We start from the raw sequence: 20,282 nt of genomic DNA, 5'->3' as shown, positions 1-20,282 counted from the left end.
GGGGCTTCAAATTGGAGCAGAAACCTCACTTGTAGCTCCTGCTTTTATCTGTCAGAATTACCAGCTGAGTCACCACAGAAACTCTCTGGTCCTTCCTAACAGAGAATAAAATGTGTTCTGACAATTAGGAAAAACATTTTTCCTAGGGCAGAGATGCTTTAATCTGTCTGTTACCCTCTCTGGGCTTTTTATTTTTTTTCCCTCTCTTCTAACCATCTGGTTTTGGAATACATTTTTTGGTTGGTTAGTTTTGTTGTTTGGGTTTTTATTATTATTATTATTAATAATTCAAACATTTTGTTTTGGTTTTTTTTCTTTTCTTTTTTTTTTTTTTTCCCTAGAGAAGTGGTCATTACCTCAGAGGTCCTTCTCCCCAGAGGAATTTGTAAAATATTGAACAATTTACAGCTTTCAGGCACTTTTCTTGCCAAAGCAGGGCTTGTTCTAAAATGAAAGGTATTTTCCTTCTTAGCCTTCCCGTCATTAGGAAAAGATAATCTGCAAGTGGAATGGTTGGCTTGCTCTGGAAGGGACCTAAGGGAAAAAGTAGCATTTATTCACTGTGTACTTGTGCTGAACAGAGTGACAAATGTAAGGACAAAATTATATTTAATCCAAAAGCAATACAGACTTTGTATACTTTAAATTATTAACAATAAAAACCTAAGCATTTCAGAAATGCTAATGGAATATCTTTTATAAAATTGAAGACTGTGAAAAAAATAATTGTTTGAAACTCCAGTCTTGACGGATCAATAACTTTAATTTCTTTACCATAGTCTCAAAAGGTGATTTTTGTGTATTGCCAGAAAATTCTGCTGAATTTTCACATTCTTCTCCCTCTTCCTACATCCACAAAATGTCTCTTTACCTTTTCATCCTCAAATCAGGCTGTTTTGGGTTTTCCACCAGATGTGACTCCATTCTTTCCAGAACTCCAAAGCTCAAGAAAAGGGTCCTGAATCATTGATTCCAGTGCAGGTCCACTACTTGTTTAAGCACATGCCCTGTTTCAGGCCATGGCAGAGAAGCCATCCCAAGGATTTTTAGAAAATCTATTGCATTACCAATGCAAAATCGAGATTTTGTTTGTTTGTTTGTTTTACAATGTTTTATGTTTTGACAATAGTAAAATGAACTCCTTGTTGAAACAAAACAAATCAGATGACATGTCCCTCATATTTAGGAACTTCTTGTTGGATCTTTCCTCACCTCTGCCTCATCCTACTGTTCATTCAGTATTAGTCAGCTCTGGATACCAAAGAATGTCTGATTTTTATCTTTAAGTATTTCCTTGTTGTGTTTAATACTTTCAGCCATTTCTTCTTCACATTTGATTTTGGTCTATCTGATTGCACCACTGCATGTGTCCAGGAAATCCAGACTTCACTTCTCCTCTGCATTTCCTGAACAAGAACAACATCCTCGTTCAGCTCTCGAGCTGCCTGCACAGAGTTTCCATGTATCCATTGGCCAGGAAGTGAATATTAGGGGAAATCACTTGGAAGAAAGCTTTTCAAGTGAATAGACACAAAAAATTTCTACATTCTTGTGCTAGTGACAGTCCCTTTTAAGTTCACCTTTCCTTTGCCTTCTCATTTCCCCTTTGACTGGAGCCCATCAGCTCACTGTGCCACAGGAACTGCACAGGAACTACATTTGCATTTGGGAAAGTGTAGAGGTTGCCCTAATGAGACTTTATGTTCTTAAGCACTGTTGTTTACAATGCCTTGTAAATCCCCCTGACAGCCTGTTCCTGTCTATTAGAGCTCCAGTGCTCACTGCCCACACTTATCTGTCCTACAGCTGCTCACTGTTATCAGTCTGGCTGTCTTTCTGTCACTTTTTTATCTTTCAGTGTCCTGGTGGCTCTGCTGCCTGATAGATGTCAAATTGAAGTAACCAAAGGATGTAGCTGAGAGACAGAAGTGAGCTGTCATTAGGGCTTCCAGCTCTTTTATACCAAATACACAAATTTGTAAAATGTTTTGGAGAGATTTGCTCAAAGAGCAGAGATGAAAGATTCTCTCTGATTCTCATCCTCTTGCACTGTGAATAAAACATCTGCACTATTTCTTCTAGTGTGTCCAGTGAGGAAAAGAGGAAGCCTCAGGGTATTTCCCTTCAGCCCAGAGGGGAGGGAAAGTGCAGCTCCTCCTCCATACATTTGGATGAAGAACCTAGAGAGACGATGAGACAGGGCATGGATGTAAAAAGCGAATTGTAGGGGCAGAACTGACACCAGGCTGGATGCAGAAGGGATTTCTGGGCATGGTGTTAAGCAAGGGAGCTGGAACGATGCAATTAGAAATTTCAAGCATCATTTTAGGCATATAGCATGAGTTAAGCATGAAGAGCAATGCAGTGACGAGTTTATCTGGATAAAAAGCTCCTGGGTGCATATATAATCCATGCTGTAGTTTTAAAATCACTTGGACTAATCACATCAGTTGCAGGTAAAATGTGCTTGAAGAGTTTTGCCACCCAAACATTGCAGTATACTACTGAAACATCTTGGCTAAGTCATAAATTCTCCCTTTTTCTTGTCTTAGCTACTCATTTTTAAGTGTTTTCTGTCCAAATGAACTTACTGAGTAGATAGGTAAAGAGAAGGAGACATAGTACCAGACTAAGCAGTCAGCCCAGTTAGAGGGGTGCTAAGCTCCCTTAGCTCTGCTCATGGTTTATGATAAAGTTGAAGTCCCTGGACAGTGAAGAGACAACAAAATATTGATTTTATCTATAGGAATGCTGGCAGTATTGTCCAACATGAGATTCTGGAAAAAAATGCTGTGTACTTCTGTGATTAAATGCAGCACTCTCATATGTACACACAAAGGGATGAAATGAGGTTGCAGGAACTTGCAGGAACAACTGACAAAGTTGTTTTTTAAACTGTCTTTCTTTCTTGCATAGTCAAGAAGTTCTGAGGAGAATCACAGAGTCATAGACCAATGTACACAGGAAAAAATAAGAAAGGAAAACCAGGAAGTCACAAAAATATTCAAGAACATGCACAACAGAAACAAATAAAGCTCTGAGTATTTACAACTTTGACTTCACCATAAGAGAAAGCTGGAGAAATGAGAAAAGAGCAGAGAGGTTGAGAGACACATAGAATTTAATTTAGAATGTTGAAATGCTGTAAAAATTCTAGGTATTGAGAATCCCTGATTACTGTCTTCTCACCACCTAAAAAGTTTTTTGTGGAACCTTTTCCCTGTGTGTGATAAGTCTGTGTATAAATATTTCCATCATTTTACCTTACCAGCCTCTCTGTCAGTTTTTAACAAATTCACATTTTCCAATTATTCTCGTCTGTCATTTGGCATTTTTATCTGACAGGTAAATTAAGGTCATCTGGAAGTTTCAGGCTTGAAAACTCCTTGTAGTGATTTAACTGCATGAAAAAAATCCTAATGTATTCAACTCTGGCCTCTAAAATACAAACAAGAGAAACAGAATTACAGTCTCCGCTAAAAATCTGTATTGTTTACAGACAGAAAGAAAATAAATCAGTCTGATTTTCTCCCTTTCATTACTGTGACTTTGGTTCCTGATAGTAAAATGTATGTTATTGAATGGGTAGATTAGATTCTGTTTTAGCTAGAATACCAAAAAATAGCAGCTCCATCCAGAAATTGTCCAGGACACAGCTTTATCTTGATAGCTGCAGGTGCTTCTTTGGGCCATGGAATCAGGTCCTACATTTGCACTAGGAAGGTTCCTGGGTTATTGCCTTGGCAATGAATGTCTGTTGAAAAAAAATCACAGTTAATTTGTCTTTTGACAAATAAATTTTGCTGTTAATTTGAGCTTGTGTTTTGCTTTCCTCCTACCAAATTCACTATTTTTGAACACATCTTCTTCCTGTTATAAAGAAAAGGATAGCTGCAGTTTGTGCTCTCCACTGCAGAGATGGGCAGGCAAGACTCCTCTGAAATCTCCTCCGTGTGCAACTTCAAACCATGCCTGACTTTAATAATCTTTGCCACATTTAGCACAACCCCCACTAGACTGAAAATTGTATTCAGCATTTGCATTGTTACTTGTGTGGCATGATATTTGCTGTGTTGCATTTTTCCAACTAAACCTGCGCCTGTGGAAGGTAACACAGAGCTGGAACCCACTGCCATAACATCATTAAATATCACTTAACTATTCAGTCAATATTTGCTCCATCATTTCTTGGAAGGTGTATATTTAACTTGTCTGGCCACAGGTACTGAATCCCTCGTAATTTACTGCCTGTGCATGCTTCCATCAAATTATTTGGACAGAAACCTAATGGCAGAAATCTAAAATTTGGTTTTGCTGAAAATTTGACATAAGCTACTTAATTTGCTTTGCTACTCTTACAAAGCTGGTTCACACCACGAGTTTTCAAGCCACACACAAATATTGTTCAGAAGCCAAATCCTTTTCTAGGAAACAATGTTTTATGAGGCTTTGGATATCAATGTGTGCATTGCATTGAGCTTCATCTGCTGCAAAGTGAGAGAATATCACCTGCTGAGCTTTCTAGACAGCAGCCTAGGTGATTTCCCTAAGCTTTAATCACTTGATGTGTAAAGAATGCTGAAGATTTTGGTTATTGAACAGTTTGCAAGTTTACCAAATCACAGTTGCTTCCCTGATGTAAAAATTATTCCCTTTTCTGTATTCACTACTGTTTTCAGAAGGCATTGAATATAATTGTTTCTTCTTCTTTCAAAATTATGTTTTATTTCCCATGGAAATAGTAAGAATTGGGTAAATGTCATGTGGTGTAAATGTTCGAGTGGAACAGAGTTTAACAAATAAAACTTCAGAGTCACAAGACAGGAGACAGAGAAAAAGATGAGCCAAATTCTTTTCCTGCTCATGTAGTATTTGGACAGTGAGGACCACCTGGACTCTAGGTAAATTCTCAATTGAAAGATTTAATATTATATACAATAAATTAGCAAAATTAGGAAGTGTCCAGCTACTGGATAATTTCAGGTGATCTCTTTTAACATCTAAACATCCTACAAAAAGCAGAGTGAAAAACAAGAGGCATAATTTTTTTTATTATTTTGGTCAATTACAGAGTTGCTAATCACCAAAACATGTTATGATAAACTATATATATTTTGTGACAATTAAACTGAACACCAGACATGCTGAAGAATGTGTGAAGCTACACATGAGGTGTGGGGTTTTGCTTTTGCTTCCTCCTGAACCCAGTTTTGTATCTTCACATACCCAGCACTGCTACTGACTTCACTGGGACAGGGGGATGGAGAGAACTTTTGAATTAGGTGAAGGATTAAGACAAATAAAGCTATGGAAGAAGATACAGTTTTGTGTCCAAAATCCTGTCATATTCAAACTTTAGTAAATTGCAAGTGTCTGATAGTGACAAATTCTCCTTTTATAAACCTGCAAACTTCTCCCCTCCATCCTAGTTGAGACATGGATTATGGTTTTTCACTTCACAGACACATTTCCATCCAATGCCCTTGCTAAACACTAAGAAATACATTAAAAACCAATTGCAACATTTGACCATTGAAATTATTTCAGCCATTCTGTAAAATCCCTGAGTGATGGATGGAGCATCAACCCCTTTTCTCTGTGCTTCTCTTTCAGCTTCTGATATGGCTGCAGAGCAGGGACAGATCCTTGTAATTGCCACTGCTGCTGTGGGGGGATTTACTCTGCTGGTCATCCTCACTTTGTTCTTCCTCATCACTGGCAGGTAATTAAAACACTGTTCTCATGTAGTCCCATCTAAAATTAAGAATTTAAGAATGATATTCAAGTCATTAAACCACATTTTCAGAGCTAAAATTAGGGTTAGACACAGTGGAATATCCTCTTTGTTCAGCATTGGTCATACAGTTCTTTTGTAACTGTGGTTTTTCATAAAGACACAGTTTGGGGAGATAAGAAATTATGTGATATCAGGAAGTTGTTTGGATATTTAGAAATAGGTTTATGGATTTCTTGCCTGCAAAGTTGTAATTTAAAAATGCAGTATACCTGCTGCACCCTCAAGGCTCTGACATTACAAGGAAAAGAAAAAAAAAGAACAAAAAAATCCCACAGTGTATTTTACAAAATCTCATAACTGTCAATTGCAAAACTTTACAGAGTGCACTACTCAGATATCAACAGAGGGTGCTGCACTTTCAGATTTGTAATTACACATCAGTTTTGTTGGTGTAGCATTATCTCTAATTTGAACAGAAAGTGAAGTTCTATCAGTGCAGGCGAGAAGGTTTTTTTGTAATACCCCAGCAATACCCTAAATATGGCACTGCAGTAGCTGCTATTATGTGAATTAATGCTCTCTCTGCTAAATAATAAAACCAGTTAAATCTGGTGAAGGTAATGAGAGCAGTTAACCTTGGAACATATTGTGGCCTTAGATAAGCTTAGAGGCTAAGTAAATATTCCTGCAATTACTACAGAAGGTGACAAACAGTAGGATTTTTCAGAAGAGAGAGGAATTATTTACAGAGACAAATTTCCAGAGAAAATGATTGTGTGGTATCCATATGTGAAATCCTGAAACAACTCAAACACATCCTTTAGAAAAAAATCACTAAACTTGGCAATGAAAAAAAAAATATGGAAATGGGTTTCTTTCTGTTTCTTCCTCCTGTTTTCTACTGTTAAGAATATCAGAGATTCTCTTAGCTTTCTACTGCCTTACTCAATGGGACCATTTCAATTATGTAAGATACGAAATCATTTTGAAGTGCTGCTTAAATGCAGTGATAAGAGCATGTTCCACAGAAGACAGAGCAAGAAAATTTTGAATAAATACTCAATTTACTCTAGGACTGGAGGCAAATTTCAGCATGAAAAATGGGACTGGTACCCTACAGATGTGCTCTGCTTCACTGTTTAGAATTAACAATTTGATGAGCTGTCGAGTCTCAGGGCTGCTGATGAGCCTATTCAGAGTGGAGAGGCTGGGTGAAATGAGCACCTGCCTCTGCACTCTGCTGGGTCATTATCCACCAGGAGCAAGCAGGAAGCTGGGCTGTCAATGGCAGATAGGAATATGAAAGCAACTGAGGCTTCATAAACTGGGCTCCTGGCTCAGTGTCAGGAAATGGGAGGTTAAATCTCAGTCTGATTCAGCCTTATCTCTGATTGTTCTGCAGCCAACATGAGCAGGGAATGAGGAGACTCCTCTGCTGGTGATTAATCACTGGCTTCTGTAATCAAACTTTGGGGCCACATGAATGTTTAGGAGGGTTGGGTAAGGTTCAAGTCTTGTTTCTTTGTCTGTTCCCTTGGGCAAGCACTTGGAATGTAAGAACTTGTGTTTAGGGCTCTGGACAGGTGGCACCCTACAGACCACATGTTCAGGTGCTAAAAATGGCACAGGCATCCTTAGGGAGTCCCAGCAACCGGTGCTCAACCTCAAGGTTTCCACAGAGTCTGAGAATCCACTGGTTTGAATTCCCTCCACAAGGGCACACCAGCTTCAGGAGTTTCTACCCTCAATTTCTTCACCATCACCTGTGTAGCAACGAATGAACTCATGACTGCTCCTGCTGTGTTTCAGCGGTTTAAACAAACCACTGAAATGAGGTGGGTGTGTTCACCTATTCCTCAAAGATCTCCACTCTTAGTATGAATTTACTGACTTTAATTGTTTTTATTTAATTTTATAATGCTGTAAATGTTCACACAGAGGACAGTCATTTTTTTTTCAAGCTGGTCTTGGAACTGCATGTCTATTCTCCAGAACACACATCCACAGGCACTGCTGTTCTCCACAGGCATCAGAGCCTCAACAACCCTTTGCTATCCTTTAAACCAAAATATTTCCCTCTAAACAGTATTTTTTTTAGGCTGCTCAGTCAGTGAGAAAGAACTTTAAGACCAAGAGCAAATATTTTGGTTTTTCTTAACTGAAACAGTTGGTCCTGCCATGTGACTCCCCAAATCAGCATTATCAGACCTGCAGGTAGGCAGTGTTCAGCAGCTCAGACTGCACAGAGCCACTCAGCAAAAGAGAAAAAAGGGCTCCTGATGTGAAAAAATATTTTCTTTTTTCATGAAATGTGGTGAAGTCATTATAATTCTGTTATGAAGAAAATGAGAGGGTATTTTACCCACTGTATATGAAAGTTAATGGGATAAGATTTAATTACCACAGGCCTGTGTACATAAACAGGAATGCAGGAAAGTAATCATTTATTGAAGTACAGAATTCTTTGGAGGAGTCAAACTTAAAAAAAGTATTACATCAAACTTAAATTCAGATAGTCATCGTCATGCTAATCATTCAACCATGATCTGTTTTTATTGTATATAATCTATTTCTAGTTCATCGTGCATATTTCCATCTTTAAATTCATAAGTAAATATATATTCCAAATGCAAAGAATTTGGCTTTCATAAAATTGCAGATAAAACGTAGTGTACATCTATTTTATTTGTGGCAAGTATTTTATGTCAAATCTCACTTGTTTTTCTTGAAAGATGCCAGTGGTACATAAAGGCCAAAATGAAATCTGAGGAGAAAAGAAGGGCTCATTTGCAAAATGGACACTGTAAGTACTTCAACACTATATAATATCTATATTGTGTTTAAAATTAAGAAAGTCCACTGCTTCCTGAACAACTTTTGCCCTTGGTGTTTTATTCTGGTTATTTGAGTAGTTGCTTATTGTCTGCATCATCAATGATCTTTATTTTTGTTTACAATTTCACTAAATCTATTCTTGTTATTAAGGGGTTTTTTTTTGTATTCAGCTAACAATATTTTGCAAGTTTTAAGGTATATTTCTTTGAATTCTCAGTTGTTCTGGGTACTGAATTTCTGCCTCAAAATTCCTCTTCTGGTGACTGTATGACTTATTTGTATCTAGTTCTCTTTGGATTTAGGGATCTACACTTCCAGCCACCCAAGAAATAAGAAGTGGAATTGGTTGTCTTCCCTCATGTTCCTGCTCACTGATCAGTACAGTGGGAGAAAATCCTGGTGATCTCTCATGGGCATTAATTAGTTTATATAGCTTAGTTTAGCTACCTACTTTAAATGAGTTGCCTCACTGTTTCTTGTTAGAGTAGCAATTTAAATGTTGGGGTTTTTTTATTCAAAGGGTATTGCACAAAGGGTATCAGATTTTATTCTTTCATCATTTTGATAACATCTCTGGAAATGCTGTGATCAATACAGAAGTTACCAGAAGTAAAATATTTTTTCAGGTGACACCACTGTATCGAGCCAAGTGTCTCTCTCTGTCAAGGAAAAGGGCACATTTGCCCATAAAGTATACTGCCTAGAAAGATGGTTTTCTCATTTGTTTCCAAGCATGGCCAGAAATAAAAGAAGACAAAAACCCTCCTCCTGGAGAGTTTGATATATGCCTCTGAGACCATGACTGAATATGAAAAAAGCCTCACTCAGTGTCTTTCAGGCCAGGGTAAATGATGACTGTATTTCATGTTGACACAAAGCTTCATCTCAGAGCCTTCCCATTCATTTGTAGTGATCTCAACATCACACTAGAGGGGGTGAGCCTCTACTCATATATGTGCTCCACAGGACCAAGAATAAAGAGGAATTACTATTTTAGACTCATCTATTAACTGACAGGAGAAAGAAGGCTGAGAAATGCTTCATTCTTTTTAAAGGGATTCTCCGGACCCAGCTGCAGATGCCTCTTTTTATCCTGATAAATTGATGGATTATTAGCATCAACTTCTGATAATGGATTGAAAGATTTCCAGAACTTAATCATGATATGGCAGCAGCCTAAAAGAATTCCCATCCAGATAGTGAGAAGAAACAACACAAGTTCTCGAACGTGCTGTACTCAGGAACACAAGGGATGTCAGCCATGCCAGAAAATGACAGCTTGTTGGAGCCTGCCAAAGCAATCTGGCACCAACCCACTAGTGCCATGGCCATCTCCAAGGAAACAGACAGAAATTATCTTGAAAATGGATTTGGATATTTTTGTTGTCATCTTTGCACCTGGCTCTCTGGCTGTTCCAGCTGATCAGAAGAGAACAAAGCAGCACAACCCTCCAGGACTCATCCTGAGAGAAAAGGAATTCAAAGATTTGACCTGTTTGGCAAACAGGATGTTCAGCCATCCACTCCTAAATGAAAGGGGTGAACTAGAAACAACTGTTTTCAAACAAAAGGACAGATTGCCTCAATTGCCCAAGGAGCAGCAAAGGGGAAGAAAAACTGCTTTGGCAATAAGCACTGTTGTTTTGAGACCGTGCTTTTCCCCATATCATGAGCCCTCACTTGTTGCCTCTGCAGACCCTTCTTCAAGTGACCAGCTCTTCTGGTGGCTTTTGAAATTTTAAACCTGGAAGATGGAATATATTATTTTCAGTCCTTTCAATTGCCTAGTCAAAAACAAAAAAACAAACAAACAAAAAAAACCCCACAATTGTAATGCATTAATGTCAAGAAGTTCCTAATTCCTATTATTCTCTATTTCTTGCAGTACATTTCCCAGGACTCAAAACATACATAGATCCAGACACATATGAAGACCCATCTCTTGCTGTCCATGAATTTGCCAAGGAGATTGATCCTTCAAGAATTCGTATTGAAAGAGTGATTGGGGCAGGTAAAACTATGCCTACTGTAAGAAAATCACTAGGCATGGCAATACTGATTTTAATAAGTTTTAGGAAATTAATTCATCATCAGTTTTTTGTGTAGGATTGATTTTTTGCCTGGTTTGCCGGGGATTTTTTTGTTTTGTTTTCCAGATGTATTCAAAACACTGTGTCAATCAGCGTGTGCCATAGTTACTGTCATGTATTCTCAGTCACTGGGGGTGAAATCAGATCAGAATCTCTTTCTATGGAGATATAAGTGCTGAATATAGAAGAAACTATATAGAAAATATAGAAAAACCTTTTCACATGAGGGAGGAAAAGGAGAGGCTGGCTTGGGATAAGCTTTTCTGCCTAGAGAAAGATCACTGGCAGAGAGGGAAAAGAGGAAGATCTGTTGATAAGATGTAGACAGTATGAAAGATGATGCCCTGTAATCCTTCTTTTTTATATTGTTTCATGTATCTTAATCACTTCAGAAAGGAAGGGTATTTTTCACTTTAAACCCCTCATTTAATGATATGTTACTACACTGATAACCATGGAAGTATCCCCAGTGTTGCTAAGTGTTTTATCCACTAGAAAATGTTGTGCAATAATCCTACACAAATAAAACCAGGGCTGGTAGCAGACAGGAGACAGAAATAAAAGAGAAAATTCTGTTCCACATCATCTGCAGCTGGATCTGTGCACCTCCGGAATTATGAGCCTGGGAGAGCCCCCAGAGGGCTGACCTCTGCAGAGAACATTCAATTTTCTTTCTTCCATTTCTTCCCTTTCTTCAGACACACTATAGATATTGATGTCTTAGATTATAAAGCAGATTGAGCTAGATTCCACATGTGTGAAACTGCTGATTTCACTTGTATACAACAGACAAGGATTATTTGGTTTAGTTCAGGTTAAAATTGTGTCCTTAATCACAGTTTAATTCATTTATGAATCTCTTCCCTCAGCTTGTCTTTCCACTTTCTTGTATGAATGGAAGTGTATGCTTTGACATATTTTGCTTCTATGGGTTTTATTTGTATGGGTTTTATTTTCTAAAATTACATGGATAATTTTTCAACTTCAGAAATACTCACCTAACAGGTCTTGCAAACAGGTTGCAATAAAACTTAAACCCATGTCCATGCATACAAGATACAGGTTAAATACCATGGCTGAGGCAGGGAAAGTACAAATTCCCACACAGTTCTTCAGTAGAGGCTCAAGAACATAACATATCAGTATGATTTTCAGCAGTGCTAAAGATTTCTGTGCATTCTCTCTAATTACATATTGCACATTTCAACTGGATATAAAATGGATTTCTTATCACAAGATAATTACTTTTTAAATATGTTTACAATTTTCACCTAAGTGAAACCAAAAATCAACATCTTCTCTTTTAACAAGTCAATTAATAGATTCACTTCTAAATTTGTCGTGTTTTAAAATTTTATTTTGGCCAATAATTCTCATTTTTCTGTAACTTTAATATTTCAAACAAAAAATATTTTCATTCAAGAAACAAAATATTTCATTCTGAAACTGCCAAAGTGAAAAATCCCAAATACTTGAAAAAAATTTTTATAGCATTTCTGGTCATAACACTTTTAAAACTGTTCTTCTCCTGAAAGCAGTTTCTAGTTTATTTGTTCAATGGAACAAGTCATGTCCAAAAGTTCTTGATAATTTGCTGCTTGCAGTTCTGGTGGCTGTGAAATTCAAGGCAAGTATTTTTAGTTAGTTTCTTTTTTCAACTTAACTCAAACCTAACTCTGAACCCAAGTTATACTTTAAAGTATTTGTTAATTTTTCTGCACTTTTTTCTGCCCCATCTCTTCTTGCTGTTTGGTTTAAGGGTTCAGCCCCTCTTCAAGGAATGAATACCCAGAGGTACTTTGTCAAGTCTGTCTTAAAATTTACTATTATCCTTCTATTTTCTTTGTTAAAATGTTGAAACTCAAGGAATGGACCAACTCTTCAGTTTTCCCCAGAGCAGACAATATTCTTTGCATGACCTAAATCTCCTGCAAGTTCTCCCACAAGTGTAAAGACTGAAACGGGGAAATGAGTTGAGCTGTATTTGGTGCTGTGACCTTTCAGTCCCATCAGCAGCCACTGTCTGTGCTGTAAGACATTTGTTCTGATCCCATGCAGCAATACCCGGCTGCACATCAGACTTTTAAGTGACTGACTACTCCTCTTTCACCTCCAGTATCTCATATGCCCAGCAAAAAGGGATGTGTGGTTTGCACAGATTAAATTTCTACACTGCTCAATTAGCTCCTTTTTGTATAATATACAGTAAGGTGGGTGAGATTTCTGTTAATAAACCAGAGATTATTTGCATTTTATTAAAACTGTGTAGGCAGTGGACTCTATCTTTTCCTCTAGTTGTGATCAGCCTTTTCCCTGGAGCAAGGAAAAATGTTGGCTTCATTGACATCTGGCTCTTAGCTTCAACTTATTACACATGCAGTCATGAACCTCAGCTGCTGCAGGGTCAACATTTATCCTGTTTATCTTCAAACTTGAGCAGTGAGAATGAGATTCTTAGATTTAAAAAACCCCTTTGGTTGAACCCAATCCCCTTTGACTTTAAAAACATTGAAAATTCTACACTTCTTTTCTACAGAAGTGTAGAAAACTACTGTGGGATGAAATCTTGTCAAAGTCAGTGTTAATAATTGAATGCTTTAAATTATATCATTGATGTCCATCTAGTTTAAAACAGAAGTAGAAGTTATTATGCACCTTAGGTTTCTGTCTGTTCTGTAGTTGATGATCTCAAGTTTGACATCACATCACAAAAAAACCTGCTGGTAGTCTTTATCTTCACCAGTTTATCAACCCTAAAATCCAAGGGCAGGGAAATTTCTTTCTAACTTTCCAAATCATGCATCCAAAAAAAAAAATAAAATAAACTTTCCCTGCTTTGGATCTTGTACAGATAATAAATCTCGGAATTGCAGGTTGTTCAGCTGCCTCCTTCAGTTTAATTCATTTTAAAGCACTTGGTTACAGCCTTTTACAGTCCCTGAGGGATGACTGTCATTATTTATGAAATTCTGAAGCTGCATTAGTCTTGTATAATCTTATAGTAGCAAAATGGTTTATTCTATAGCCTATGCTTTACAAATTAGTCTTAAAATGAAATTTTGCAATTCTGCAGATTTATTTGCCACAGAATTTCTTTAAAAATCTGATATTAAGGCTCTAGTATTTTTGCTTTTCACTGCTTAATCAAGAGAAAGAAATTGGAAAAAATTCTCATTTTAGGCATTTAAGCTTGAAAAGCCTGCAAGCTGCAATAATGTCATGGTTTTCTGGTCCTGCTGAACATGTCACAGAACAGAAGATTGATAGACCATGTCTCCTGCAAAGCATTCAGGTTTCATCATTTCCTTTTATGGGAGCACTTTACAAGTCCAAATTATCTACTGCTTTTTCAGTGCAAGTAGTCAGGCAAGCAAACTTTTAAGGAGAGTCTTCTAAAGGTGAAAGGGGCAAAATCATATAGGAAAATCCACACACAACTTCACCTTTTGTCAAAAGATTCCCAGAGCATCACTCTGATGACATATATTTTCACATATCTTATATTTTCATACATCCTTAATTTATTTTTTTTAATTAGATAGAAATAAATTGGTGGGAGGAACTGCACAAGGAAGACCTGGAACCACTTGATTTTTTTTAGGTGTTCAGGAAGCTACTCATTTATTCAGAGGTTATGTTCAGCATGTGTTAATTGTACTCCTGCACTTGATGATGCCTCTGTCATTGAAGTCCTGGATCTAAAGATAGTAAAACTTTGCTTTGTTTTAGTGGAAGCAACAGAACCTAATAAAATAAAAGTCTTGTGACAATATCCATTCTAATCCTGTAGCATCAGGGACTTATAATTTTCTGAAGTGAAGGTTGTGCCTTTAATGTGCCTCTCTTCTAGATTTGCTTCATATCTGAAGATGCACTGTTATGAAAGAGAGCTCCTTTATTTTGTTACTTCTGTCCTTAAAGTTTAGAGAATACTAATACAGACAGCACTCAATGGAGTGTTAAATACTCAGTTAAATATATAACTGTTCATTACTTGCTTTTTTGGTTTTAGCACTTCTGATTCCAAAATGACTGGGGTAAAATATTGAGATTTGCTGTGAAAGAAGCCTGTACTGAGAAATGCTTTGAAATATTTCTGTGAACATTGTTTTTCATTTACTGAATCGTGACCCATTGAAAACTGACCTGCAGTCATCCAAGAGTATGTTTGGTAGGGGCTCTAAATAACTTCTAGGTGACTTCAAGATCAAAGGAAAGTTGTGATTTCCATACAAACTGAATTATTAAATGTTTAAGGAGAATTCAGGGAGACACGCATCCTTCACAGGCTCTACACAGACAGGGAAACATCAGGGGAAACAAGCTTTGAGATTCCTCTCACTGCATGACTCCAGATTTGCTGGGACTTTTGGCCTTTGGCTGTGTGAACAGGGAAATACGTAATTAATTTCAAGTAGGTGTGGAAGTCCATTTAAATAAATCATATGCAAGTGCTTTTCTAGGTCATAACAGCATAAAGTACTTTATAAATGCTTTCTCTAGCTGAAGGATAGTCAAGTGTTCTGATAGTCTCAGGGCTTTTCTTAATACGTAGGTCTTAGTGCATTTCACTCCTAGAGATAAATATTCTATCAATAGATATTTTACATTGATATTTTGCCATCAATGGAATAAAAATCCAAGTGTCATTGCATTCCTTCCTCAGTTATATATCCCAAACATGTTGATACCAATGTTCAGTCTCAGTGAGGAGGGCTGAAGGTTTGCCTTTTTCAGGCTCAGTAAAAAGTCCCATGATCTCTGCTGTGGCACAAAGGAAAGGTGATAATTTCTTGTGAAGTGCTGCTGAATATTTTGATTTTCTGGGATGTGATGACACTCATAAATCTGAATATTCAGTCAGTTATTTCTCTATCCACTTCTATGGGATGTGTGAGTTCCTTGAATATTCTTCTGTACAGGCAGTGTGAGTTACTTAACAGATATTTTATCTGTTTAAGGGGAGTTTGGAGAAGTTTGCAGTGGACGTCTGAAGACACCAGGAAAAAGAGAGATCCCTGTTGCCATTAAAACTCTAAAGGGTGGCTATATGGACAGACAGAGGAGAGATTTCCTGAGGGAGGCGAGTATTATGGGACAATTTGATCACCCAAATATCATTCGCCTTGAAGGAGTTGTTACAAAAAGTAAGTCACTGATACCTTTCCTTAATTGTTTTATGCTGGCTTTCCCATTCTGTCTCATTTAGTATTGAAATTAAGCATTATTTCCTGATTCAGTATCGGTTACAGTGCTCAGAAATCTTCCAAATCATTGACAGTCAACGATTATAATAAGATAATAAGAAATGCATAGCCTGTCTATTTTCAATATGAAATGTTTTTTGTTTTTTGTTTTTTTTAATATTAATTACCTTCATTCAGGAGAAGTCTTTACAGGTTCTTATGAAATAGAATGGAGAGTTTGCTTATGGGCAAGTGGAGAAAAGCACAAATGTAACTGAGCTGACAATGAAGTCAAGTCATCTTGTAAAATATCTTATTTGTGCAAAAGTGCTCATTATTTATTTGATTGAGATTTACTGATTCGAGTACCAGAAGAGATGAATTTCCTATTTTGAAGAAATAAAAATTAAACTCTTCATAGCTTGTTTTATACTGCAAGTGATTGACTAAAATTACAAAATAATCTTTGAAATGTTTTACTCCTTGTAATTGTTGCAGCTGCCAACAGAGATCCCTTGCCTCTGAAATCCAGCAGGTTTAGTAGTGTTATGGACTTTTCTGAAAGGCTGAAACCTCTAACTGTCACTTAACTATTAAGAAGTCTAATTAACATACATGTAATTTCCTCAATGACAACTTTTTGCAGTAATGAATTAAAAAGCTCATGGTATATTCATTTCAAAATTAAACACTGTCTCAACCAAGCCATGTTGTTTGATCATTTGCAGAACTTACATTTTTCTTTTAATAAAGTGTCCTTTTACCATCACAATAAATACAACAAATGTGTTATGAATATTTCCTGCTTTCGCCTCATTACAACATCCAAAGCTATGTTTGGAAAATTAAGAACAAAGAGGAAAGTTGAGCTCCTGAACTTGTGTTGTTGGAATGGAATTTCAATAGATTTGTGGAATGACCTGACCATGTTCAAATCTGTCTCTCTGGGGTTCTAAATTAAGATGATATTTTTCTTTCCTCACATGGTATTGCAAGGATAAATTCATTGGTTTTTAGGTATGTTTGGTTAGTAGACTAACAAAACCCATTGCATTGCAGGAAAGACACAGCTTAGTCTCTCCACTACTCTCCTGTCAGTGACAGCTCTGTGACAGCAAACACATGTAAATGCTGGCTAGGCAGCACTGCAGATCTTGTCAAAAGATGCAAATGTGTAGGAACTTAAGTGAATTTATCTCTTGCTTCACACTGAGCATGTCAGCAATTAAATTCCACCAGTCTTCACCAGCAGGGGTGGTTTATGAATCAGTATCACAGGTCTGGTTGGGATCCACATGGTGGATCTTGTAGGGTGTGTCTCATCTGAAAAAGGCAAAATGTTGTGGTTTAGGAGCATTGTTTCAATCCAATTAAATGGTGCATAGGGAGTACAGTATAATAATGTCCTTGGCAACGGCATGATTGTTTAATCTTTATATTTTTAAAGAAGAGGTTTTCTTTCTGTAATGCCTCATCATCAGTCTAGAGAGAAATCAAAGTGGCATTCAGAAAAGAGAAACAAGCAGATAAATCAGTGTTCCAATATTAGAGTATTAGGTTTTCTACAGGAAAGATTATAGAGAACTGTAAGCCAAAAAGTCATCAGCAGCTGTTCTGCTTTTCTCCAAGGAATCAACAAACTTCATTAATGTTTTGTAATGTTTTGTTTGAAGGTAGTATAAAAATAGTGGGTGTTACTGTTACAGTCACACTGTTGTCTAAAAATATGCATCTTTCAGATATAAAATAAATAGTGGAACTTTGAAAGAAAATATTTTCATATCAGGCAGGATTAAAAAAAATAATAAAACAATTATGCAGCCATAATTATAGAATGAAAATAGGCTACGTGAATTATGAGCAGAGTTCACCCCCAGGCACAGAAAGTACAAGTCACATAAATTGTAAAGGACAGGGTTGTGCAGCACTGCTCTGCCACAGGGCAGGAGCCTGAAGCAGGCTGAGCCATGGACACATGCACTCTGCTTCCCATTTTGTCTTTAGGGTCTTGCCTTGCATTTATACTACCCCATCTGGGTTATTTAGAGAATAATATGATTTCAGCTTGGAGGAGAGCAGTTGCCTTGCCAAAGTACTAAGTCTAGGATTGCAGAATCCAAATTTCGTATTACTGAAAGGTGTGGTCTAAAAGCCAGACAAAACTTTGTCCTAGCCAAATTATTTATGTATTGATAGCATGAATAAAAGGTGTTTTGTTCTAACACCTTGATTAATAGCAACAGAAACTATTTATCTGATGTGCATTGCAGTTCCACTAAGCTATAAAGGCACATCAGATGCAGTAAATTTGATTAATAGATGTGTACTGCTGTTCTTAGCACATGCTTTCCTGTGTGTAACCATTAGTCATTAACTTCTAGCTCTTGCTGATAGATATTGCATCAGTTTGTAAGCAGTGCCTTCCATTACAGTGTCATTGACTATTGAACAAAAAAGAAAAAGGATTTGGTTGTAATAAGCAGAAGTGCTGTACCAGGTCAATAGCTATTGACTGGGGCAATAACAAATTCGCCTGCTCGCTGCAAACGAGAGCTTTTATCTGGTGCTACCAGCTAAGCAAATGTTAACTTTTAAATTATACTGTTTTCAAAATTGCTGTGGAATATGTACTGTAGGGGAGGAAAGAAATGCTAAACTAAGCCTGCACAAAAGTAGCTCTGAAACAGAGTTTTAATTCCCTTTTCTTATGGCTTCATTTCTCATTTGTCCTAGCTGCAATCCCTAGTCACAGGGAGCGGTAAGCAGAACAGTTGCTGTAGCACAAGCTTTTTCTGTTAGCAGGGAGTTCATTTCAAGGGCAATTTGCTGGGCCAGGGCAAACACACCATGGCACAGAATCTGGTTCCACTTGTATTGCTAACCAGAAGTCACAGGGGAAACTTTATTCTTGTTTGGTTTTGTTACAGCAACACCATTCCTTGCATGGTTTGCCATAAAAGACTGTTTGAATGCCTCACAAATTTATCATAGATGCCTGGGCACTTCATAAAAATATCCATGTTTCCTTTCAAGCCATGTTAGCACAGTGATAATTTTGGGAGCTCTTTTGGGTGTGCCAGGGCATGCTCAGGTGAGTTTTATTTCTGTGGCAAAGCTGCTGCTATTTCATAAACAGATATAAGCACAATAATTTCCTTCTCCAGTGCAAACACGTGACCAACACCGAAAGCTGGGCTCTAGAGGAATAAGATGTGTCTTCATTTCTACATCATGTTGAAGACTTTCCATGGGAAGTCTACAAATTAAATTAAAGTTATGCCTACAGAAAAAAAAAAAAAAAAATCAGGCTGCATAACTATATCTACAGAAGGCATGAAAAAGGGTCCCTGACTATTGTAAATGCACTGGAAGAAATCCAGACTGGAATCTTTAGTTAGTTTTGCTTGACAGTGCCTTACACAATAGTTTAAAGCAAAACCTAATCAGTACTATGTAATACTGCTTTAATAAAAAATAACAGTGCATGCAAGGGCATTATTACATTCATAATCTGAATGTAAATAACTTAAATACCCTAAATAACTTCCAATTCTTGTAAACTAGTTATAAGGAATTGTTTCTGTTCCAAATTTTGACTGCTGAAGGATTCGTACTAATCACGTGCACAAGAGGAATCTTTTTAAGGCATTCATTTTCTTTGACAGCATTATGTACATTTGTATTCTCCAGAAGGATTTTCAAAATAGTCCCGTCACAAAAGGAGGATAAATGAAGACAGCACCCAAACCTCTGGTCCTCTGTAAACTCACATCCTCAGACATCGAGCCTGGCTTTGGAATGGCACTTATGACACCCTTATTGTTTGTTTATTGTACACATAATGTTGTATATTTCATTACTACTCAAAAATATTGAGTCAATTTTGTGGCAATATTGATAATATTCTTTCCTTGGTCATGGATGGTGAAATTGTACTCCCAGGAAGCATGATTCTGCAAAGTTTAAATGTTGTTTATGGACAATCCACTGTGGTTGTGAGAGTGTTTGTGTGTCATACTAGCCAGTGAACATTACATTGCATTGAGCATAAAGCTATATTTTTCTGATAGAATATTATTGTAGTTGTGCACATAATGATAGACAAAACAGCAGGATCTCAGCTGTGTTATAAATTGTTCAGTAAGTAGAGCTGTAAATTTAAATTTGGCTCACTCCCTTTATTTTCCTTTGTATCCTTATTCATAGATAAATATTGCAACACATTACTGAATCCAGAGTTGGCATGGCCATCAAATTAACACAAAACCCACAGCCACCACCTGCATTGTTAGCCAAATTTGTGAGCTCAGTTTATTGAAGTATTATCCAAAATACAGAGCTGAAAGTTGGAGCTGTGCACATAACGCAGACAACACTGAGTAACTGTAGCCTTCTTGCAAAATAGGTTACCCTTCCTGATTGGTACTGGAAGAA

At 37.1% G+C, this 20,282-nt stretch overlaps 1 protein-coding gene across 6 annotated transcripts in view; it reads left to right on the top strand.

Moving 5' to 3' along the window:
- The window catches only part of EPHA6 (EPH receptor A6), a 380,709-nt gene that overhangs the window by 276,512 nt on the left and 83,915 nt on the right, over window positions 1–20,282 (top strand). For 5 of the 6 annotated variants that reach the window (XM_072923989.1, XM_072923993.1, XM_072923978.1 and 2 more), the window contains 4 exons: window positions 5,614–5,722; window positions 8,470–8,540; window positions 10,458–10,583; window positions 15,624–15,809. In XM_072923989.1, coding sequence (XP_072780090.1) covers window positions 5,614–5,722; window positions 8,470–8,540; window positions 10,458–10,583; window positions 15,624–15,809 — 492 coding nt within the window. Of the gene's footprint in view, window positions 1–5,613; window positions 5,723–8,469; window positions 8,541–9,627; window positions 10,339–10,457; window positions 10,584–15,623; window positions 15,810–20,282 lie in introns of those variants that run through there. The other variant, XM_072923992.1, reaches the window with a different exon arrangement.

Source organism: Taeniopygia guttata, chromosome 1 (genome assembly GCF_048771995.1).
Source record: "Taeniopygia guttata chromosome 1, bTaeGut7.mat, whole genome shotgun sequence".
Lineage (NCBI taxonomy): Eukaryota > Metazoa > Chordata > Aves > Passeriformes > Estrildidae > Taeniopygia > Taeniopygia guttata.
Note: the sequence above shows the minus strand (reverse complement) of the source record. Positions and strands in the feature narration are given on the sequence as shown.